This window comes from Siniperca chuatsi, linkage group LG20 (assembly GCF_020085105.1).
Source record: "Siniperca chuatsi isolate FFG_IHB_CAS linkage group LG20, ASM2008510v1, whole genome shotgun sequence".
Lineage (NCBI taxonomy): Eukaryota > Metazoa > Chordata > Actinopteri > Centrarchiformes > Sinipercidae > Siniperca > Siniperca chuatsi.
In genome coordinates this window covers 11,201,351-11,226,339 of record NC_058061.1, presented here as the reverse complement: position 1 = coordinate 11,226,339, position 24,989 = coordinate 11,201,351, and the positions used below count along the sequence as shown (strand labels likewise).

The window sequence follows — 24,989 nt, the reverse complement described above, 5'->3', positions numbered from 1 at the left end:
TATGGATAACATCTGACATTGATACCCACATTTACTGTTCCACCCCTCACCAGACATAAATAAAAAGACAGGCACGAGACCATTGTTAATCTATCATTAATTTATTTAAAAACAAAATCTAATAATGCCAATTGTGCTTTGCTTGGAGAAAGCAAGAGCAAAAAAGTGACACTTTTTTTTTTTTAGTAGCTGGTGATTCTTCTTATAGTAGCCACAAGTTCTCTGCTCTTGTGCGTTTTTTTTCTTCTTCTAAAAGTTACAATCTAATGTTCTTTTGGATTCCCACATGAAATAACCTGTTAACATGCACAAAAACAGAACAAAAAAACACAACCAAAGAACACTACAGTGCTTTAAAAAAGGCACCTGCTCCCCAGATACAGGCTTTTTTTTTATCCTACAAAGTTACATAGTTGTAGAGGGATGTTGTTAATGCAGCTTCAGTAGCGATGAGTCTCAACAATCCCCATGAGCATTTAATAAAAACTGTTTCGTGTCTGTACTGACTTCATTGAATATTCTACAATATCACATTGACCTTTTTGGGGACAGATGAGATACATTCAAGAGGTAACAAATTTAACTTCATCTCCTACACAAACAACTATCTTTCTCTGCAACATAATTCACACACTACACTATAAAATACAATTCTCAGGTTAAGTAGAGTTCACATTGAATTATCGATGATTAAAGGCGACCAGAGGAAACATGCAGTACAGTACGTAGTAGAGCGGTATTATCTTGGCAGAGGGGCCCCTCTCGGCGTGGGGACTTTGACAGATTGTGGGCTCAGAAATGCTTTGAATGTCAAGATGCTCCCTCTGCACATGAGCATGGACAATTTTCTGGGCACTCTGATCACACTCCCATTTAAATAACTTACTTTTCTGTTCTTCAACATGCTACGGGTGTCATTCACCGATGCTCAACAAATAACCTTTTCCATTTTAGGGATATTTTGTACATACGTAGATTTGAAAAACTGCATGAAAATATGCAGGTTTATAATATTAAAAAAAGCTGAATGTTGAGAAAGAAAAGCATTTAAATTCATTGTAACAAGCAGTGTTGTAGACCACTGTCAACAAGTCATTCAGTATAAATATTCATTTAAATGTATATCATCAGACACCCGATTCCCATTTACTTTATTGCCCTGACAGATCAAGAATGCTGATTTCTAACATTCACACTGTCTTCACATTATCAACCTGGGATTTGTGTTGGCATCCCCTCTAATAATGCCGACAATTTATCAAACTTACTCTGCCCTCTCCAAACACACTCCTTTTTCCTCAGTTGGTGTGCACTCATACACCAACATTAACATGGATGTTGTACATTTATGTTCATGTTCAATGCAAAATGAAATCAGATTTCAGAAATTACACACATAAGACAAGACCTAAATATTGAGCCCTGTTGTGTTATTTTACAATAAAAATCAAAACTGCTAAATGTTCTGCAGCTAAATGTAGGTTTCACTATCAGTTTTTAATGTCACTCATGTTTTACTTTGGTAGTTTTGGTATGTTTTTGATTTTCACGATCAGCACATTCTGTTACCACAGTTTTTATTCCCGACCTGTCTGACTTTTTGAATTTTTTTTTTAAACGTGCATTTTTGAACAAAAATTGAAATGATCAAGACCTACTTACTAGTAGTTTAAAGTGTGTTTATAGTACATTTTTAGACTGTTCTTTTTTCCTTCTTTCTTTTTGTTCTTTCCCCCAGTGGTGCTGAAAATTTGAAGTGAAGCATTTCTATAACCAAGAAAAATAAAGAATAGGTAAACCTGACAGTTAACGACTATTATTTAGTTTTCAGAAACATCACTGCTTCTCATGGCAGTTAAAAGTAAACAGGAGAAAGATATCTTCTCCTTTCTTGAAGAGTCTGTTGACAGTACAACAGAGACACCATCTTGTTCGCACAAATAGCAAACTTTTACAGACGTGACCTTTTGTTCAGATGGATTACACAGTAGAAATGTACCATTTATTTTTAACCACACTATGCAGTTCCTCTGTCGTGCGAATGCCCAACCATTGGAGCAAAATTGCTCTCTCAGCAGTGATGCCATAATGGCTTTTATACAGTGCTTTTATAATACAGGAAAAAATGGTGGTTATCCCAAATCTCTACTTTCCCTGAAAGGCATGACCAAAGAGTTTCTGAGCTTGTTGCATTTGAACTTAAGTGGATGTGATGGCTGGTATTAAGTATTTTAAGTGCTGTGCTATGTGACATTCATTGAAAAGTAAACAAAGTGTTGCACAAACACAGAACTCAAAGTCACTTTTCATCAAAACCCATGACAAAAAGTTTAACTGAATGCACTTAGATATTAGTGGTTTAAATGCACTTAACTGTAGATGCTTGTGAATTTAGGCTTCAACTGCGCTGGACTTTCAACAGGTACATTTTCTGTTTGCCAAGTAGATATTTTTCACTGCTGAACTGATTTGCTGTTAATTTTTTGATATCTTAAACCAGTCAATGTGCAGTATAACTGACCAAAGCTGTCTAAAGGAATAAAGAGGATTAGATTAGATTTTGACATACATTTTTGTAAATGAAAATTTGGATATGTACGCAATCTTTCTATGTAATGTTCCTACATTATTAAATATGAAGACATTGCATGTATATAAATGCACTACAAATGAGAGACGTTGTTCTTGTGGCCTATTTACAGGAAATGTGTTAGTCGTTAGCCTTCAAACTACATTTTCATGTTTTCTACTGTATGATAGTGGAGTGCACTGGAGAGAATACAGCAGTTTTACAAACGAGCAGAAAACATAATTCAAAATGCCTTTGTTATTGGTAATGTTTACCATTATTTTCTATGCATATTTTGCTCGTTCACTTGTATAGACGAAAGGCAGCTTGCTTTGTTTGGATTGCTGTAAAAGTGATTCTTATTTACTAACCTGCTTGAGTATATTTTCTGATAATTTAAAATCATATTAAAACCTCATGACTTCAATGGCAAAGTTCACAAAGAGAGGATGATTCCTAGAGGTACCTCTTCAAAGTACGATACATGTACATGTGTTTTATCAGCTGCACAGTTCTAAGACAGGGAGCCGTAGACTGGAACAAAAAGGGAAGACTGGCTTCAAGTCTCTTCCGGCTAACAGCTAACAGTTAGCGGCTGTTTCATGAAGGCACTTCCTGGTAAAGCTTTCCACAGAGTAGCACCTGGGATTGTTTAGAAGTAACCAGTAGAAGCCCTTTATTGGAAGGAGCCTGGGGTCTGAGCTGGGCTGAAAGGTGTCTCGGTCACAGCAGGGTGAAACCTAAGATGTACTGCAGGAGTTTGTTCCGATTGGCCTGAGGTAGAAAGGTGCTGCTCAGCTCCAGAGTTGTCACCCGGTTCTCTCTTCTCTCCTTCAGAACCTACAGAAAAATCACCACACAGGGAGGCACATCTTAACTCCAGCTGGAGGAACCTGAACACCACCCAAACCCTACTTCCTTAACACTATACTGTATTTTAATGTGTTCATAAACTTAATATATATAATAAACCCACAATTCAAAGTCAAACACACCCTTACCCCGAGCTCTTTGAATGTCCTCACTGTGTTCTTAACCAAGTAATGAGTTGCACTTTCACCTGGAAAAAAAGAGATTACGAAAGACTCAGAAATTCTAATTAAACCTGGTCATGATTGACATTTTATTTTTTATTTTATTTTAAGTTGTTGTAAGTCTCGTGTGTCCATATAGCATAAATTTAGTGAGAGCACATTAGTTCCAGTAAATGTTGTGGTTTAATGATGACATTTAAGGATGATACATGGAAGAATTATGCAGGGCCGTTTATTTGTTGAAACTAAGCTTGGATGATGGATTTGAAATAACTGTACAGTATGTGGGGAAATATTACAGTATTACCATAAGCAGCTACTCCTCTCTCTGTGCGGGTGAGCAGGTATCTGAAGAGCCTCTGGGTGTAGTCGGACTCAGCCATGGGCTGACTCAGACTGTGGACGAAGATCGCAGCCCCGCTGTAGGCCTCCAGCACCGGGCTGACAAGTCGCTGTAGGAAGACGAAGAACTCCTGGTGCTCTGCAGCAACACTCACCTAATTGTCAAAAAAATAAATTACAAAAATTAAAGAGAGAAAGTCACAGACTGGATGTTGCCACAAATTCAAGAAGTCGGTGCCATGGTGGTGGTTCTGTTCACTTTAATAAATAAATAAATAGTCTTTTTAAGATAAGCATTAATTCTAAACTAGACCTTTAGGTAGCGATCTCTCTGCTCCTCTCCAAAGTCACTGTCCTCGTCCTCCTCGTCACTTCTCCAGGAAAGGGGCTCTGGGAACTTTTTGGGCCAGGGTTCCTCTGTGGGGCTGGGACTCAGTTCTTCCTGGTCCTCCTGACACACACAAACAAAAAACACACAAATTAGACCATCTGGGCCTTGGAAAAGTTCACGGGATTTTCACCATAAGTCAACTTGCAGCATTAGTCACAGTGGTTACTTTTATTTTTGTCCACCAGCAGTGAGGTTTTTATCTGTAAACTGACCTCTGCTACATAGAGTACTCCATACTGGATCAGCCGGGTTACTGCATCATGAAAAACCTGGTAAATAGTCTGACAGGGCTGTGGGACAGAGAGGAGGAGAGGGAGAGACACTGAAATACGAAGCAAACCATGTGGAGTTTAAAATCTGTTTAAATCCTCAACATCATCAATAGGAACAACAACCAAACTTTACACAACAATTCAACTGATCTGAGATTCTGACGGCTAATATCAGTATTAGTGTATACTGCTACTATGTGATCAGTTAGAGCCATTTTAAAGTGATTAATCACACAGTGACAGGGTGCTTTATATGTGCAAAGTATGATGGCATTAGGTCTGATAAAGATCTAATGTTGATATAATAAAGGCTTTTCATATTTCACTTCAGACACTGCAAAGAAGCAAAAAGAGATATGAAGGTGTTTTGTTTTACAACTTAGAGAAGTACTTCCAGAATGTCAAAACTCATTTTGTACAGTGCAAAGCATAGAAAGATGGCGACAATGTGCAGGACTTACTGGTGCCACAGCCACCTCATTGACAAGGAAGTGGCAGAGCCCGGCGGCCTTGCGAATAAGTCTCTCCTGACTGAGGGGGAGGCTACTGGGACCACCGGGCTGGTGATCAGACTCTGATTCCGCAACCAGCTCTCGCTGCAGTGACAGGATGCTGCAGGCTGGAGACAAATCATAAAGAAATTTAGCGGAGAAAAAAATCATTTACACCTGGGAAAACTAGCAACTAACAACCTCTTGGCTCAACATACCAATAATTGCATCAGAAATGAAGACATGAAAAAGGCAATTGCTGTAGAAGTTGAGCTCAAAAAGTGCTGGTACAGTTTGATTGGGGGCGATGGTGAACTCTCCATTGCGATTTGCACTGCTGGTCACATTGACGCAGTTTCCCAGCAGGTGGAGGGCACGCATGACCACATCCTCTGAGTTCCCCGAAAAGCCCAGATCAAAGTCCCGTGAGAGGATCTCCTCCTTCATGTTGAAGAAGTCTTCCACCAGCTTGGACAGCACCACTCCCTGGAGCAAAGTGGATGAAAAACACAAGCTCAAAAAATTAGAAAAAAGAAACATGGATCATGTCCAGGAATTGGTGACTCCATATACTAATCAAAGCAAAGATGCAGCACTGGCCAATATCTCAGGACAGAAAGACAATTTCAGTAACTGTTTTCCGCTGCTTCACTGTTACATCAGTGTGCCTGCAGAGGGCAGAGGCCCACCACTAAAGTACAGGGGTGGTGAAAGAGGATGCAGGAAGAGCAAGTTCTCCAACAGAGAGAGCCATTCATTACTACCATGCAGAGGTATGTGACATTTGGATCACCTTGGTGTAAGGGAGGGAGCATGATGGGCAAAAGGTGGATGAGCAGTGAACAAAAAAAAAAACAGACAAAAAGAGGAGAAGAAATCTGAGGAACAGAGAGTGAAGAAAAAAGGATAAAGGGAAGAGGGTGCAGTATACAGTGGCTAAGTGCCAGGAGAGGAGGTTATAGAGAGGACATGAAAGACAGCCAGACTTACCTGTCTGTGTCTGTACAGCAGCAGACAGGCTACAATGTGGGTAGACATGATCGCTGATGACTTATTAGCCGCTGTGAGGGAAGATACAAAGAGGATATAATGAGGAACACACAGCAGACAATATCAAAGCAGAGACATCTGGAATTGGCCAGTATGTCATAACCAAGTCTGAGAGTAATGCTACACAGCTGGAAGGCCCCGATAAAAGACTTTTCCTACATTAAAAACCACAATTATAATAATACATTTACAAGACAAAAAACTAGGCAGATGTCAGACATCGGTGGGAGTCATGACAACAACAACAAAAAAAGAGTATGTACAAATGGACTCCTTCACAATCTACTTACCATGTGTTTGCACATTTTATTCACTTGGTATCTTACTGTCTTAAAATAAAAGTTCTCAATCATTTAAAAACATGCAATGTACCAGTTTTGTCTTGGGTAATTAGGTATGACATTTTCTTTGAACAAACACAGGGTTAAAAAGATCCAAAAGAGTTGATTATATTGATAGACAGAGAAAACAGTGTAGTGTGTGTGTGCTTGTGTGTATGCATGTGTTAGGACAAGGGTTACTAGTGGTCATCTTTAGCATAGTTCAAGTCCAGGGGTGTAGAACATTTGTGAGCACTGGTACTGCATTCCTCCCCTCTTCTGCTTCTCTATCCACCCCTTCATCCAATTGGCTGAAAACAACATGCCATCCAGCTGGAGGCTTTGTGATTGGCTGAGAGTAAAAAGCAAATAGGCCTAGTGTAGGAGAATGCAGCTGAATGAGCTGGGGAGAACTGGTTTCTGTGGTGCTACCCCGGGGCAAAAAGCCCTGAGTGATGTGAAATGAACGGACTGATGCTGTGCTGTGTTGGATTTCAATTAATGGAGGCAGCATGATGGATAGCATTTCATGAGTGCTGCCTTAGCTCCAGCAAGCAGGTGCACTTTTAACACAGGATGAAAAGGAGACGCATGTGCAGAAGAAGAAGATGAAAGAGGAATGCCTAATAAAGCCGCAAAGTAAAGTGCTCCAATATTTTCAATAAATGAGATGTGATAGCCTAAATTATGCCATATAAGACTTAGCTGAATGTGGTCAGAAGACTTTGAATAGGATGGTATTGTGATGACTCATGACCTCTGTCACAAGCCAAGTCTTACTTGATGTCTTTCTATATTACAAGCTAAAAATATAAAAGATATAAGTTGCACTGTGACTTTGAAGTAAACAGCTTTAGTTAACAAACACAAGATTCTTGGTGAGGCTGATAAAACAAATATTGTATGCAACAGGTCAATAGTTATGGATGTGCGAGTTTCTTACTGAAGAGGACGTGCTTGGCCAGGTTGTTAATAAGTTGTCGTCTTGAGATGTCATCAGGCAGCTCTCTGTTCAGCTGCTCCTCCTCCTGCCCCTCAAACAGCTGAGCTTCGGGTCTGGAATAATAATAACAACAACAACAACAACTCAACATGTAAACATGCAGTTTGACAATTGTCTTGTTATGTCAGCTTTATATGGCATGCATAATTTAAAAAGGTGGTTTTCACATCACCAGTTCATTTCACAAATTAGTTTCCTTCTCTCTTGTTGCACAGGCATTTATAATAAAGTAAAAGATGCTGCTGAAGGGTTGAGTATGATTTAAAACCAACATAAGTACTATGGCAAATGATTAACACCACCAATATAAGTTTTAAAATAATATTTAGATAGCTTAGACTAAAAAAAAAAAAAAAAACATGGCATGACATGTAAATAGAAGGGCACTAAAAAGGCTTGAGCCTGCCCTGTGTACACTATGGCTTTACGCTGCCGATAAACTGCCCTTTGTGTTTTAAATAAACACTAATCTGAACTGAAGTAAAGTTAATATCTTACCAAATGTGATTATTAGTTTACCATTACCCTCCTGAACCTGTGGCTGTTTCTGCTCACTTTTACTCTCTGTGTTTATTTTCAGGCTTATGGCTAACCATGCCATATATTTTCAAGACAGGATAGGCTACTATTTAGCATGTGAGCGTGATTATACACGCTGTAGGGCACGTTTTATGAAATAGTATTTGCAACTTGTGTCCAGAGGGTTTTCAGCCCTCTGCTGGCACGAGTTGAACCAGACCAGCTGGGATGACATGCTGCTGTCCTTGTGGACGTGCTTTATGACTGTATTATGAAGGGACAGCGCTGAACTGAAGAGAACCCTGCTAATGCTACCTCAAGTGCTGTGCTCAGAAGTCAGATAACAGACTCTGCTGTGAAGTAGCAGGAGGGAGAAGTCAAGTTTGTGACATGAGGGTTCATAATATCACAGGTGGGATTGTGGGATTGCTGGTTTGTGAATGTGTACTGGTCTGAGGAGGATATAACTGATAGTCAGAGTGGAGAGTGTGTGTTTGTTTGCCCTTACTGTGCAGAAATAATGGTGGGTGTCAAGGTGTGTTCCAGGGAGACTGGTGGTGGAATATGGCGACTTCTCTGGGCGTCCAGGTACTCCTACATTTGACACACAAAAGGTTAATTACAAATACAAACTCAGACAACCAGAGTGACAACTGGGTGCTGGCTACAAACTTTTATTTGTAGCCAGCACTTATTATAAGCCACATAGTATTTTGGTAGGTAATATGAATGTGTTTTTTTTTTTTTTGCAATAAACATGTTGAGAAACCAAAAGAAAGCATGATCTTTCATTGTAAGATTTGTACATTTTGAATGCTTTGCAATACCTTTTAGTGCTTTAAAAATCAAGTCACACCTGAAATCTGTTTTAGTAGTAGCTTTTCTATACCAAGCACCACATGTGGCCATCACAGCTCTATTTGTATAAAAGCTGATGTTAATCTGTAATCAGTCACCTTTAGGGAGAAGGGCTGGTTGAAGTCAACTCGGACGCAACCATAATTCTTCCTCAGCATCCTGAACACTCCACATGCTATTCCCCACAAACTCTCATTCTTCTTAGGTTTTCCCTAGTGGGATTGAGGAGTATAGATGGTTAACAATGTAGACTTGATAATCATCATAACAACAAAGAATGTATTTCTACAGTTACTTATCTGTCCCACTAACAAACAAAACCTTTTGTCCCCTCATGTCCCTACAGCTACTATTTTAAAAGCCAAAACTATAATATCTATTCTGTTTTTTGAATGACTGAGGAAGACAGCTTTGTTGCCAAAGCAAAAGTATACACAAACAACAGGCATCATCCAAGCACTTACCAGCTGCTCGCTATTGTAGTTGCCCTCAATAATACGATCATAAGAGATGCCAACTGGCACCACCAGTACATCTGCTATGCACCCAGTGCACAGTGTGTCTACCACGATGGACAGCATGCCTGCACGTGCTGTAGATGGCTTACCGCTGCGGGAGCGGGTACCCTCCAGGTAGACCTCCAAAAACTGTTGCTGACGCAACAACTCCTCTGTATACTGAAGGAAGATTGATGAAACACAGAGAAAAATGTTGATGTGAGAATGGTGGGATAAAGATGAATGACAAAAGGTGGCATTAAATGTCAAATGTGAGACAAATGTGCTGTGTGTAAAGGTCATAATACTTCTGATAAAAAGGCAATTTTCTGCAAAGTCTTTGACATTCTAAAAAACAACATGGACTCCATTACAAGGTGGAACTTCCAGGAAGTCAAGTAAAGTGAACGCTGTGCAGCTGATGTATATGCAGCCTGAATACAATCTAAAAATGAGTGGTGGTCACCAACAGTTTGACCCCCAAACACACCGCAGAGAACTGGGCACGTGCCAAGGCAGCCATGTTGTGTAACGGTATCCATCTGAGCACAGTATGTACACAGCTGTCCCTGGCTATGTAGACACTTCTGAGAAGAGAAGCTTCTCCGGATATGGACTCAAGGCTGTGACATTTAGAGTAAGCTGTGAAAAGGACAGACACCCACGTCTTTCATAGGAACAACTGAAATCAGAGCAGCACATGGCTTTTTTTAATGCTTGCACTTCTGCCTGTGAAGGAGTTCGGCCAATAACAATTTCTGTGAGCGACACAGACATGCCAGATTAAAATCTTATCTTCTATCAAATTAAAGTATTATGGTGACACACTTATATACTTTGTTTGGTGGGATGTGTAGTAAAATATTGGTGGTACAAAGACATAAAATGTAGGTCATTGTTTCCAACAGTTGCTCATTTGTCTTCAGCTGATAAGTCTTATCTTAGGGGCACAATACACAGCCTTTGTTGCTTTCATTACTCTCAACTCTCTTCCACAAACTCCAAACATACAAATTAACAGCAATTCTCAACTCTGATAGACTGGTACAATTAGGTAAATCCACTAAGCAGCCCAGCTATTTTGTAGAAAGCAGCTTATGATGACAAAGCATTAATATTAACATTAGTAGCCTTTCACATTAGTTCTACTTCAGGTTTTCTCATTAGCAGAAGCTTGTTAAGCCACATTATCCAAATACTCGAGCTGAAGAAAAGCTTCAGATTCCAGTTTTAATCAGCTTCTAATTTCTCATTCAGTCTATTCAAAAAGCTTTTGCACCAGTGACTTTCTTGAGATGCAAAATGAACATGTCACGTGGAAAATACATTCCAACCAGTGTCACAGTTGGATAGACTTAAATAATTTACAAAAGCAATAACTTTTTAGTTCACATTGACTTACACAGCTTAATGCTCATAAACAATGTCAACCATTTTACATTTTGGGATATTTGAAAGGCAAAACAATTCATCACTAAAATTATTATACATTCACAACTGTACCCAGGCCTGACCAAGACTCTAAGGCCTTGTTCAGGCTGCTAGCCCAAATCAGTTTTTTGGCATATCCAGATTGTATCCAGATTGATTTTAGAAAGGCTGCACAGGCAAAAACCACATGAAATTTTGCAAATCGGATCCAAGCCACATTTGGAGGTTGTTTGAAATGCGATTCCAATCAGATTTCTACAGAAGCGTCTCAGTCTGGCTGCTCTGATCGCTCAAATAGGATTTCAAAGTGTCTTTTGCATCACTTGGAACGTGACACATAACGACAACGTCAAATCCAGAGTGACGGAAGTGCATCGGCTCATAGATGCTCTTATAATACATCCATGGAGCAGCTTAGCAGAATCCATGCTGCGCACTGTCAAGTTGCGGTTTCGTGGCACCAGAGACACTTAGCGACTTGACAGCGCGATTGTCTGGAGGGCGAGATAATAGATCTCCATAGCGTACGTAGTTACTGAGGCCTACGTCGTTACCACAGCAACCCATCCAGATAGGTTGGTGAGGTCTGGAAACACAAATCCGAACTGATCACTTGCAAATAACATTGTGGACATTCTGTCCTAAAGATCTGATTTGAGAAAGAAATCTGATTTGCCTGCAGTCTGAACAAAGCCTAACACTCACAGCAGTCAAAGCTGTGAGCATCTGTACTGTAGTTACAAACCTATGATATGACCAACAGGTTACACTACTACTCTTCATGTGATACCATATGTCATTGACGACAATATGTCTAAGTACGTTAGAAGATGTATAAACCTACCTACTGTCCCAACAGAGCAAAATTGACAGCATACAGTACGAGTTGGAGCTAGCATATCTTAGACAAATACACAGAAGTTTTAAAGAAGTTTACAGAAGTTACTTAGACTCTACTATAGGATAGTAGTAGTGTCTAAATAACTAATTTAAAAGGTAAAATGCTATAATGTATTAAATTGAGTTGTAAATCCTTGCAAAGACTGATTGTACAGTACGCCTAAAAATGAAGACTAGAATAAGAGAAAAAGAAAGAGCTGGGCTAACATTAAGTTACCGAGGTTTTTAACTCTCCATCAGTCGGTAATTAAAAAAAGAGCACACAGAACAGAAAAACATAAAGACAACATGCAGTAACATAATAAAAAAAGCTGAGAAAAAAACTCCTACACACAACTTAGGAACGGTATGTTAAACCAGCCCTTACTGTAGAAGATAAATAGACTCTTGGGACTTACTGCATGTAAGAGTGATCTATACAAAATGTCTCTCTTTCCATCTCCCGTCTCCTCCATTTTCCGTCGTATGAAGAATCCTCCAAGTTTACGGATAAGGGTGCTGAAAACAAAAAAAGTTTGATCAGGTGGCTTTCACGCTAAACGTTCTACACTAGCAGCAGCGGCGTCCTAATCATTTTCAGTTGGCTGCACCGAACAGCACCAACAAACTTTACTGCTGTTAATAAATGTCAAAATTATGATAGTCCAGTAATTACTACTGGCCAATAATGCGGATTATGGTGTCACTGTGAATAAAGGGTATCACTGTACAGTAGTGATTCTTCTTTAAAAAAAAATTGTGATTATTACGACAGCTGCACATAGTTGGTTCCCTACATTTTGGAATAAGTCAGTTTGCATCCAATTTCTGCCTTTAGTTTTGTGCTAACGGGTATATATATATATATATATATATATATATATATATATATATATATATATATATATATATATATATATATATATATATATATATATATATATATATATATATATATATATATATATATAAAATCTGTTGTTTTTAAGAAAGGCTGATTCAGGTTGATACTTCTGGGGCCTATACCCATGTACTATAGAAGATCTGTTGTAGAACCAGAAACAGATTAGCCTAAAACAGGTTGCCAGGCACAACCTGTTGTCAGGCTGGCTGCCTGGTTATTTATATTCCCTCAATGTAAAATCAGCGTCAATCTTTAGCCTCACTTTTTAGTTCAGCTATAATTCCTCTCTGATCTATTTCCAAAGAATTATCTTTCTTATGATATCAAACTGATCTTTGTGTTTTCACTTACAGAGAGCAGAAAGACACCTTACTGCCAGATCAAACTTGACATGAGGCTTCATGGGGTTTTTACCTGAGGATAGGGATGCTTAGATTGTTTCCAGCAGCAATGTGTGGGGCTTTGATGTTGTGACAGAACAGGATCAACGTAATGAGCAGGTAGTCGATGTGGGATTTGTGAACAGGGAGGAAGACCATCGGCACATTTTGCTGTAAAGACAAGACATAGATGATTTTAAAATAGACAATTTCTCAGTGCAGATGGAACCAGCCTCCAGTTTAAAAAACTGAGAATGGATATGAGAGAGAAAAAATTTTGTCTTCTAATTTGATTGAATGTCTCCATTGAATATACTATACATTTACCATGTATCCATCAGAAATGTATTGTGATGATCAATATCTAACTGTATTGATAATAAAAACGATAATAAACATAGCCAAGAGTAAGTATGACTGTGTTATGACCCTGTTAGCATGTTATTGTGTCAGTTTGCGAAATGTATTTGTGCAGTTAGACACTGTGTTTACTTGTCACAAAAATGTATATCAGATCATGTTGTGACAGTATAATCAACTTTCTTTGTGTGTGAAAATGCTGCTGACCTCTGTAGCAGCTTTCTTGACCATTTCCAGCTGGCCCTTGTGAATCTGGATGCTCCAGAAGAAACCATTAAAGAGCCTCAGGAGGACCCACCCTGTCAGTCTGAACAAAAAGAAAAGTGAAGACGTGGAACACAAACAAAGAGTTCAAACCTTTAGCTGAGGCGGAATCTAGTCCATTTTAGTGGTAACATAATGACTGCAGTAAAATTAGAGAGTGCTATAAGCCCTGCAATATCAATCAATAACTGAAAACTGACGTGAGATTTCTGATAAACAGTATGTACCTGATAAAAGTTGGTGAAATGTTGGCCACCATCTCCTGAAGGAAGGCCCTGGCTTTCTGCTTCACTTTACTGACAGCTTTGTGCTCCTGGCCAGTCTGGTTGGCTGCAGCATCCAAATCTGTGGCTACCTTCACAATAGCACTTTCCACACTGCAATGGGCAAAGTACAGCACAAACATAAGGCTGCATCTTCTACCCTACGCACACCATCATCTACTCCCTTATTTATAATTGTGTCATCATGATTGTCTATACTGTAATTTTATTATGTTGGTCTATTCTGTACACATGACATCTATTGCATGAGGGAGAGAGGGATCCCTCCCCTCTTGCTCTTCCTGAGGTTTCTTCCCCTTTATAAGGGTTTTTTGGGGGGAGTTTTTCCTTATCCGAATCAAGGGTCTAAGTATAGAGGGTGTTGTATGTTGAACAGATTGAAAAGCCCCCTGAGGCAAATTTTTGATTTGTGATATTTGGCTATATAAATGAAATTGACTTGACTGTATAGTTTAATAATACAAATGTTGCTCAGGTTTTGAGTTTTATTCCCACAGGGGCCACCAGATTCTCTCATGATGCTCAGTTGCACTTTGATGGCACATTCCAACAAATGTCTTATTTTACGTTGACTTTACTTTACCTGCTGTTGTTGAGCACATTGTCCACTACGTTCCTGGTGAACATGTCCTTGTTGACATCTCTCTCCATGACAAACAGCACATAACTCAGCCTGCGCGCCAGCCAGCCCCGCTGTCTGCATGAGCACACATAGACACAAATGTGCATCAGTGTATACACAGAAACATGTAAAGAAGTGAACACATTCACAAATATACTGTGTGCATGGCTACAATAAATGCATTAACATATTTTATATAGAATGTGATATAAATATCTGTGAAAACATTTGATCAAAATGTCTCATATAAACACACATACAAAATAAAAAAAGGTATAGTTTAACTGTTCAGTTAATAAACTGTCAGACAGTTTTGTTAAGACAAAGGAAACAGAGATCAGCTGTGGTTGACATATCCATTACACACAGCTTTCTCAACAACAATGGTTGTGTTGAACTCAGTTTTGTTCCACCTTGCTGAGCTTATATACAGTGGTGTGAAAAAGTGTTTGCCCCTTTCCTGTTTGTCACACTTAAATAACAAAATGAAGACTGACCTGACCTGAATCCTATTGAGATGCTGTGGCATGACCTTAAAAAGGCAGTTCATGCTCGAAAACCCTCCAATGTGGCTGAATTACAACAATTCTGCAAAGACGAGTGGGCCAAAATTCCTCCACAGCGCTGTACAAGACTCATTGCAAGTTATCGCAAACTTGATTGCAGTTGTTGCTGCTAAGGGTGGTCCAACCAGTTATTTAGTTTAGGGGGCAATCACTTTTTCACACAGGGCCATGTAGGTTTGGATTGTTTACTTGTGTTATCTTTGACTAATATTTAAATTTGTTTGATGATCTGAAACATTTAAGCGTGACAAACATGCAAAAAAAAAAAAAAAGAAATCAGGAAGGGGGCAAACACTTTTTCACACCACTATATATATATAACATAAGACTGATTGAGTTAAACAAAACTAACAATACTAACTTGACTTCAGCCCATCTTGGATCTGGGATGTCTCTATCTACACGCTAATACAATGCAGAATAAAAACTAGATATAAGCTTATTTCAGTGTTTCCCATGCAATTTAGAGCATGATGGCTAACAGCCTTCATTAACGTACCTCTATCCAAAGACTTGTCTTGGCTTTTGAGGAAGCAAACTGTCTAGATTTACACCAAGCTCATGTTTATATTGTTTGGGGTTGAGGTATTAAGGTTTCTTACTGCTAAGGTCAGTCACTGGATGTATGTGTCCGGTGTCCACTGGCAAACACTTTAAATTATTCTTCTGTTTACCTCTCCCCTGTGTCACAGATCAGTCCTCTTGACCTAAAGCCATTTGTCATACACAGGTTGTTAGGAAGGCCAGCACCTGTCTGCACTGTATTGATTGTACTAAACAGGAGGAGTTAGAACTCTTGCTCTTGTTGCAAGGGGCAATTTACGAGTCATCAGATGCCAAAGCACCATGTGAAAGCCAACCAGCTCAACGTGTAGTTTCGAAAGTTGAATATGTTCCACTTGCGAGGCCAACAGACTGCTCAGAGCAAAATACTGGAAGGAAGGAAGTGATACCACAATGGAGTAGATTTTGCTTTGTTTACCTGGTGTGGGTCTCATTGATGTAGATTACGTTGCGCAGTCCCAGAGATGGAATACTGGGGTTGAACAGTCTCTCCTGGGACCCAAACAAAATGATTATTATTATGAAGAAGAAGATAGGGACTTGAATCATGAACATAACTTCTAGCCTACTAACTAAGAGCCTTAGGGACCGTGATGATGAACACATTTTTGCAAGCAATACAGACTGGATTCAAGATGAGCAATCCTTACAGAGAGAAACAAGCTGGGGCCATCAGTGTCTTATCTTAAAATACTGTGTCAGACCGGCCTAGTTACACAAAGTCAGTCTGGTCTGATTTTGCTTGACTGTTATTTAAACATGTGCTGGAAGAAACTGTCTTCCTGCTGCTATTTCATTGGCTTAATGGTTAATGCACTACAAATTTTCTTGTTACCACTGCTACAGGAAAACTTACTCCCTACACTTTAATTTTAAGTAGTGCTTCACACATTGTTTTGAAAGAAACATGTTTAAAATGCCTGTTCCCCCTTTCCCTAAGCTCAGAGAAAAAAACAACACATTTTAATGTTGTCTTGGACTTCAGTGGACTTCTTGTGTCTTCAAACAGCCACAATAAATTGTTTTTGACAGGTGCTGTACACTGCACACTGATACTATTCTTCTTAGTTATAAACATTTACATCAGAACAAATAATACCCTGGACCTGACCAGAGTCTAGCAAATGAACTCATGTTAAAGTTAATTAGCTGTGGTGTAACTTTACCCAGCTCTGTGGTGTACAGGAGTGACAACAACGGCCCACAAAGGGCCTCTTTCTGTTCAGCAGGCCCTCCTTCCACGTGCTGGCAACACAGCGCAGGACTGAGGGGCTGGTGCTGCGGTCCTTGAAACACATCCACACACAAAAATAATTGAAGGTAAAGGAATAACATAACACACATAATAGGATCATATGGTATAATAGCATAAGGAAGATAAAATGTTGATCTGGGTCTGTGCCTTACCGAGTCATCATTGGGATGTTTCCAGCGGTTACACCACTGCTCTCCATTGTTGACCTGCAGCAACAAGCCATCTGACACCTCCATTTTCTCTGCTGTCCTTTCCTCTTCCTCCAGATCACACACCACTAGCTGGCAAGCTGTCAAGACACAGGGATATCATAAGGTTACATTTAAAATTATTTCAATGCAGGCATCACTCATGGCAATATGTAAGTTTTCATTTTCTAAGCAAGAGGTTTGCCTATTAATTTACCTTACAAGTCAGTCAGATCATACTTAAAATAGACCACATGAGCATCTTAACAAGAAACTACAGACACACAAAAGGAAGATTACTGTGAATTAAAAAATTAATTTGAATCTCCATCTTCTACTGTACTTGCTCGCAAAATTTGAGCACCTCATTACTTCTATTTTAAGAATTGTAAGATCCAGATTTATTTTTAATGAGCTACACCTGTGAGTCTTAGCCATATGTGTGCTGTCAGTTTCATTACTACTTATTCTAAACAAAGTTAGTGTGAAAATAACAAGCTGCTCAAATTTAACTAGAACACAGAGTGGTAGATACATATTTAGCTTTGAATATAAAGAATGTTTCAGCTTTTTAGACTAATTGGTGAAAGAAACCTTCAGTGCAAAAATATATTGTGCAACAATGGGATTGCTTCAGATTTCTACAATACAATAACATCATTATTGGTGCTGTAATATATACTGTACAAGCAGCTCTCCACATGCTGAAACATATGCCTCTGCTAAGCATTGTTGAGTGCATGAGCACTGAGCATGAACCAGATGTCACCAGCCTCACTTCATCATCCTGATAGTATAAACTGGGTTCACTTAACTACTGTTTGCCCCAGTTAGGCCAGATTTTCTGAGTGATGTCAGGGTTACATTGTTTAACTGGTCCCCAGACACTTAAGATACAGTTCATGGGCTGGTCTACTGTGGTTTGACTAACTGATAACAATCCACAACAGAAAGTATTGTGCATTACACGCCCAAATGTCTGAGACTGAACGACCTTTGGGAACAACCAGGTGACAGTCCTGCTTAAGAGAAATTATTGCATTCATTTAAGTCTATATTTTACTTGTTTACTTCTGCTAGTGAGCTATTTTAAATACCGGTATGCCACAGTTCACTTCCTAATTTTAAGAGCCACTCAAGCATCTTCAGACATCTTCAGAAAACTTGCTTAAAATGTACAAGAGTTTAACTCAAATGAACTTTGTCAAACTAAATGGTTCCTTATTAAAGCCAAAGATGAACAGCACTCAATAATACTGCCACCAAAGCACGCAACAGATATGTAGTTTTTGACAACAGAAGCTGCAGTTACATCACACTTGCAAGTTTCCTTTATAGTAAAAATGATCTGTTTGTCACAAGTCAGACACTGCCTGTGAGTAGAGCAGGTACCCGAATGTCAAAATCACACCCCATCAAGTTGCGCAGCTCTACAATACATCATATTAGGGAAACCTGGACTACTACCCAGAGGAGGTTTGTGATGAGTCACTATTGTATTCACTGTAGCTCTATAAATATCTGTTACAGGTAAGTTAACTATTGGGTGTGTGTTGCAAACCTACCAGTCAATAATCTTTAAATAGCTTCTGAAAGTTTATAACAGGAGTATTAGTAGTATCAGGGCTGGGTTATTTTTAAATATTTGTCCACAAATAACAGTTTCAGGCAATAAAAAAATGGGAAAGATTTAAGAGTATGGTGATTGCCAAAGAAAGGTACTGAACTCCACAACTTCAGCTACTTAAAAAAAATTCACTAAATGGCATTCAAAATAAGAATAATATACGGGGAGGCTATTTCTTAAACATTTAAAAAGAGAATTAATTTATTTAATAGGGATTTTTATTATCCCTCTGAAATGATGCTTTGTTTTTGTTGAATATTATTTGTACACGTAAAAGTTTTTCTTATACTTTATTTGTTTTAGAAGTATAATTTATTTATTTGGCTTATATTTTGTTATGATGTTCTGAAGATTAAAACACTGTAGATACTATTTCAAGTCATTATGTGACCTGAAATGACCACATAAACATTACACATATTGGTCCCACACTATGTTGGTTACTGTCTTGTTAACCTTTGATTACAATGGAGGTGTGCAGCGTCTGGGCCCCAAATACCTACAAAGACAATAAAAAAAACTTTGACATTGCCCCGGTCTGCCTGTTGTTTCCAAATTGTTTTCGGTCTGCTTATTAGCAGGTGAATGAGGTGGTCACTCCAGCAGGACACACTGGGCTTGGTTTATTTGTCCCCACTTTCTAAACATTTCAGTGTGGGTTGAAAGACACTCGTCTACGGCCCTGTTCAGTAATGGCAGATGGGAGCAACAGGCCATAACCAACACATCCTCTACTTTGGATGATGTCAGGGTTTAACGTCTACCAACATGTAAATTGTGTTCTTTACCAGTGAACTGCTTTCCTGACACAAAGTGTAAAGAGAGTACAAAGGTAATTAACACACGGACAGTGTCTCTCATTCGTTTGGAAATAGGTTAGTGAGTCACTTTATGAATGAATGCTTTCATACCAAACATTGTAGAGTATGTGTGTCAGTTAAGGGACAGTGTAGATCCATCTTTCTGTGAATAATAAGTCTGAGGGAAATGGCAGACATGCATGACTCTTGGTAAAATTGTTGCCTAACTAGTTTCCAGCAGTGGATGAATGCACTTTGAGCCATTTTGTCCTGTTGTAGTGGTAGTAGGTGATATGCACACTGATGAGGGAAACTGGGTTTTCAAAGGGGCCAATGGCCGAGAGTACTCCACTTAATGGGGTGACTTTGTTTAAGCAAAACAAATAATCAGAAGAATGAGGAGCTGTGGGGATTATGTAACAGGTGAAGGTAGCCATAATGAAACATTAAAGTTTCCATGCAAGTAAATATATATTGACTAATGTAGAGTAATAAGGCTATATTGTCACTTTTTTAGTCTTGAAATGGAAAAGAATACTTATGTGATATTCATCTTATCATCCAAATCATTTCAATCAAGTGTGTCAGCATGATAAGAATTCAGATTATATATGTTGCTACTTTGCTTTTTTTTTTTTTTTTTTAGAAATGCACCAGGAAGCACCTACTAACATCTAATATTTATACACCCATAACAGTGGATGCAGGCTTGGATCTTGGATCTTTACAGACAGGCATATATTAAGGAAACAGTGGCTTTAGTTATGTTTTTGATTACCTCATTATGTTGCTAATTTTACAATTAAGAAACACATCCCAAGAAAAGATAACAAACATGGCAATACCACAATCGGCTATTTATGAAATTATACTGGACAGCTGCTATCTGGGGAGACAGCTCATCTCCCATTCTATCACATTTTATTTATCTTTTAGATGACAAAAAAACCCAAATCCCTGTTCATACATACTGTACACGACTAGGTTAATCCGTCTCACACACTCCGAGCTGTCTGCAATAAACAGGTCAAACAGGAGAAGTCTTTGTGTGACAGATGGGGCATGCAGATAACTAGCAGAGCAGACAACAATGGCACAAACCAAGCAGCCTGATGTCTGGCTTAGCTACAAAGTAACGCCGTTTTGTGTGGCCGCTGCAATCTCCTCATAATACCTGGTTAAATGGCTCCATTCGTTGGTTGGTGTTAAGTTATTAAACGATGACTTGTGTAGTTTCTGTCACCATCTCCGGCACATCGCATGGCATGCTGCTGAGCCTCACGAGGCAAACCTGACATTAAGGCTTAAGGTACTCGCGATACCTGGTATGGAGTGCATTTAGCCTGACGTTAGATACGTTAATGAGCAAGCGGTTAATGTTAATTCATGTCACTGGAGCAGACATGAAGCCATTATTAGATTAAAATCCCATACTGCCAAGGGTCCTCTTGAACTCGATGTCAATGTAAAGTTAACCGGCTAACGTGAGGTTATGCCACTAAAATATATGTGATTTAGTTTTTACCAGCCACAAATGTATAAGCTACGTCGTGTAAGCCAACGTTACAGTTGTTTCCATGACAATACACGCGCGGCATTAGTAACGTTAACAGTTACTTCAACGTTGGCGATGTAGCTAGCACTAGCTCGCTAGCCAGGCTCGCGAGAACGAAGGTCTGACTTACCTTGAATGTTATGTTACGCTGACTCATATCTCAAAAATAAACTCGTCGACAAAACTGCAGTCAGCCGTTGGGTTCTTTAGTGCCCTTGTGTCTCCCTACAAGCGCTCTACTCTCCTCAAAAGACTGGACGGAACAGCTCTGTCAGACAGAAATGTGTGACAACAGCTAGGAGCGCTGTTGTTTTGGTACAGCAGCGAACCACCAGCGGTGCCAGCAGCCAAGAGAGGGCAGCACTGACAAGCTGACAACTCATTCACTATATCAGCTGCGACACTGGAATAAATGTTTCAAACTTCTTTTTAATTTTGTGACATAAGGCACAGGCAATCACGTTGGCGCTTTTTTTTTTTTTTTAAGAAAAACGCTTTTATTTTGAAGGCATGTTGTGTTTTGGCTTTGAAATAAAACCGAACTAAAATGTTTCAAATGCAATTCCTGTTTTAGCATCATCTTGACAAAACACAGAAAATAACAACAATGACAACCTCCACAAAGAACAAACGTTTTAAAAAATATAGTTCTTGAAACATGGATGTAGTGCGTCCTCCAGTGGTCGGATATTTACAACACATTTTATTGGAGCGTACCACTGTGCTATGATGGAGGTAATCGATCAATACACTCAGAATGAATTTTAAGACACAGTAAACTCGAGATATTACATAAAAATATTCCCCTTTTATACGACATTTCGATACTTACTGTCACTACTCATCGGTAGATATATTTACGATTTTCCGATACTGCCACAGTTGAGTCACCCATGACGATAGCTATAATGGTAGGGACTCAGGCTTTCTAATTCCTTCATATCTATCAAGCTATCGGCAGCCATGAGGTACGGTAGACGTTTGACATTTAAATATGTATTTTTATTATAAGCAAACAATTTATACGGTTGTTTGCTTTGTTATTTAAGGCAGGAGGGAAGACTCGGATTCATTTAGGCATTAAGTGAAATCGCCATTTTGTACCAGAATGCACGTAGCTAGGGCCCCGGTTGGATAGCTAACATAACCTAGCTAAGTTAACCAAGACATGTCACAACATGTTACTGAAACACCACAGGTCCTAAGCGGCGAACCGGCTGGCAACAATGCAGTCTTTTAGCGTGTTTGTCAATGCTAGTCGAACAAGCTGATATATAATGTCAGTTAAATTAAACAAACCAGCTGTAATAATGAAACATAATTGTGTCGGTAGTGTATACTTTCCAGTTGGCTAAAAGGCTAAGTTAGTATTTCTTTGCCAAGCACTTTCATTTGTGTTTTTCCGTTTTACGCCTGGTAGCAAACCTGATGACAGCCCCAAGGGACTGTCTCCCACTCTCCCAAGTAAAAATACTGCACACATGTGAATCAGTCATTAGTCTGCAACCTCTTATAAAAACCTGATGAACGACGAACTGGCAGTTGACCAATTGTTGCATCTTTTAATTAAACCAACCACAAATACACAATAAACCAGTGAGCCTGTTAGTTCATTCTTGTGACTGTTCAATGTGTACATTAAAAAAACTCATTGGATTAGAAAATAGGATGTAGTAGCTGAGCATAACAACAAAGGTCAGGTGTCTCCTTTCATAAGCCATCACGGGTACTTATCAGTACTTACAGGACATTAATGACCTTTTAGACAGATGGGTGTGAATGGTAATTAAATGCTAGGTGTGCTTGTACCTGTGCTGTCACATCGGTATCAGGTGATGGCAAACAGATTATGGTAATCCAACAACAAAGATTTATGGTAGTAGTAGTATAACGTTACCTTGATTTAGGAATTATGAGAATACTTTTCATGTCTCTTTTTCTTTGTACTATTATCTGTAATCCAGGTTTTGAAAAGAGTAACAGTAATAAAGTGAATTAAGTATTTAGCTATAAAATTAAAGATAGTACAAATAGAAACATTTGTTATCTAAAGTATTCTTTCACTGGACTGATAATTTCAGTTAGTACAACACTACATAGAACTCAGTGCTGAGAGGTGTGTGTTTTATGCATGGAGTTGAAAATGCTAAAACAATGAAACGACACACTATTACTTGCTGTATCACACACACCCCCTTTTTAAAAAAAAAAAAAGTTTAAGTTCATAGTGAATCTTAAAGGTTCCCTAGCACTATATGTATCTCACATCCTGTAAAACTAATGTTCTTTGTTTATCCAGCATGCTCAGGCTCCAGAAGCGCTTGGCGTCCAGCGTCTTGCGCTGTGGCAAGAAGAAGGTGTGGCTGGACCCAAATGAAACCAATGAGATAGCCAACGCAAACTCTCGTGAGTTGTTTATCTTGCATCGGAGAGTTCTGTCTCATTAGATTTGTGTAGTCTGGTCCCCATGAGCCAGCATGTTTATTGCGTTGTAATTTGTACCACAGGCCAGCAGATCCGAAAACTGGTAAAGGATGGACTGATCATCAGAAAACCTGTGACTGTTCATTCCCGCGCTCGCTGCCGCAAGAACACCTTGGCACGCCGCAAGGGACGTCACATGGGTTATGGTGGGTAATTGATTTTCAAGTAATGTACCTTTTGCTTTTCCACATTTCTTTAAAGCACATATATATCCCTTTATTTTACTCAGATTCTACATTGAAGTTAGTTCAGATTAGTAGTTGCCCATAATCACTTTTACATTTCATTGTTTATTTTTAGACAAATGAATAAAATTGACAACTGTGTGTCTGCAGATTTTGAGGAATTAATTGAATCCTGCAAATGGCAGTTGTTTGGTAGTTTTTTGATATGAACATGAGTAGACACACTGCCATTTTATTTTTCATAATTGACTTACCATTTTCCTCGTGCCCAGGTAAAAGAAAGGGTACAGCCAATGCTCGTATGCCAGAGAAGTTGTCATGGATGCGGCGCATGAGAATCCTTCGTCGTCTTCTTCGTCGCTACAGGGAGTCCAAGAAAATTGACAGGCACATGTATGTGTGAATTTCAGCGGGCATTGCTGGCGAATCAGCCAGTGTAGATTTAATTCCAATTTCAGGAAGATGCATCTTGCTTTTCAAATGCTCTGAGGCATTTTCTGTGTCCTCCAGGTACCACAGTCTTTATCTGAAGGCCAAGGGTAACGTCTTCAAAAACAAACGCATCCTGATGGAGCACATCCACAAACTGAAGGCAGATAAGGCTCGCAAGAAGCTTCTAGCGTAAGTTGCTCTATTTTTTGTTTTCATTTTTAGATTTTATTCATTTATTTAAATAATAATTTTCCTGCTTTAGCTTAACCAAAATTAAGCTTTTGGTTATTCTGGAAGAGTCAATGCATAATGACATTTTTTCCATTAGTTCACTGTATTACTGTCAAATTAATTTTCTTCTGTCTCCACCTCCCTTTACCCAACAGTGATCAGGCTGAAGCCCGCCGCTCAAAGACAAAGGAGGCCCGCAAACGCAGAGAAGAGCGTCTCTTGGCCAAGAAAGAAGAGATCATGAAGAACTTGTCAAAGGAGGAAGAAACTACAAAGAAGTGAATCTAAACTGAAAGTTTTTCTTCTCAAATTCCCATTTTTCTTGTTAATAAATTTGGATAAAAGAGACCGTCATTGATTGGTCATTATCGTCTACCTGATGTCAGTTGTGGACTTGGTGTTGAGAATGACACACGGTATAGTACAGGAGCACTGTTGTGGTTGTCAATCCTGTTGTCCAGTACAGTGATCTCACCTCAAAGCAGTAACTTCCTCTATTTCAGAGACAGATTAGTACAGTAATCTCGTTCATATGGCTAAGAAAAGGCTCTCTATGCTGCATCTTCGGGTTGGTGCTTTCAACAGTCCGACAGGTGGCAGCAGAGCACCAATATCAAATTCTACCATAACAT

At 39.1% G+C, this 24,989-nt stretch overlaps 2 protein-coding genes across 4 annotated transcripts; one reads left to right on the top strand and one right to left on the bottom strand.

Moving 5' to 3' along the window:
• Positions 1-82: 82 nt before the first annotated feature.
• Positions 83-21,403, bottom strand: gpam (glycerol-3-phosphate acyltransferase, mitochondrial). 3 transcript variants are annotated; one of them, XM_044177999.1, is made up of 21 exons: positions 21,156-21,403; positions 17,008-17,144; positions 16,767-16,886; positions 16,019-16,092; positions 14,432-14,545; positions 13,792-13,941; positions 13,508-13,607; positions 12,975-13,111; positions 12,076-12,175; positions 9,314-9,526; positions 8,948-9,061; positions 8,500-8,585; positions 7,413-7,540; positions 6,090-6,160; positions 5,318-5,585; positions 5,070-5,227; positions 4,549-4,626; positions 4,259-4,396; positions 3,911-4,100; positions 3,571-3,629; positions 83-3,409 (listed from the first exon to the last, which is right to left on the bottom strand). In XM_044177999.1, exons 2-21 carry the CDS (start codon positions 17,089-17,091, stop codon positions 3,293-3,295), a joined length of 2,499 nt encoding a protein of 832 aa, XP_044033934.1. In that variant the 5' UTR covers positions 17,092-17,144; positions 21,156-21,403; the 3' UTR covers positions 83-3,292. The 3 variants fall into 3 exon arrangements, with proteins under 3 accessions (XP_044033934.1, XP_044033937.1, XP_044033936.1); XM_044178002.1 differs by having other exon boundaries at positions 7,413-7,525; positions 21,156-21,400; XM_044178001.1 differs by lacking the exon at positions 21,156-21,403 and adding an exon at positions 20,645-21,035.
• A 536-nt stretch (positions 21,404-21,939) lies between these two features.
• Positions 21,940-24,705, top strand: LOC122867333 (60S ribosomal protein L19-like). The gene is made up of 6 exons (XM_044178006.1): positions 21,940-21,993; positions 23,325-23,431; positions 23,533-23,655; positions 23,967-24,087; positions 24,205-24,315; positions 24,513-24,705. Exons 1-6 carry the CDS (start codon positions 21,989-21,991, stop codon positions 24,637-24,639), a joined length of 594 nt encoding a protein of 197 aa, XP_044033941.1. The 5' UTR covers positions 21,940-21,988; the 3' UTR covers positions 24,640-24,705.
• The last annotated feature ends 284 nt before the right edge of the window (positions 24,706-24,989 follow it).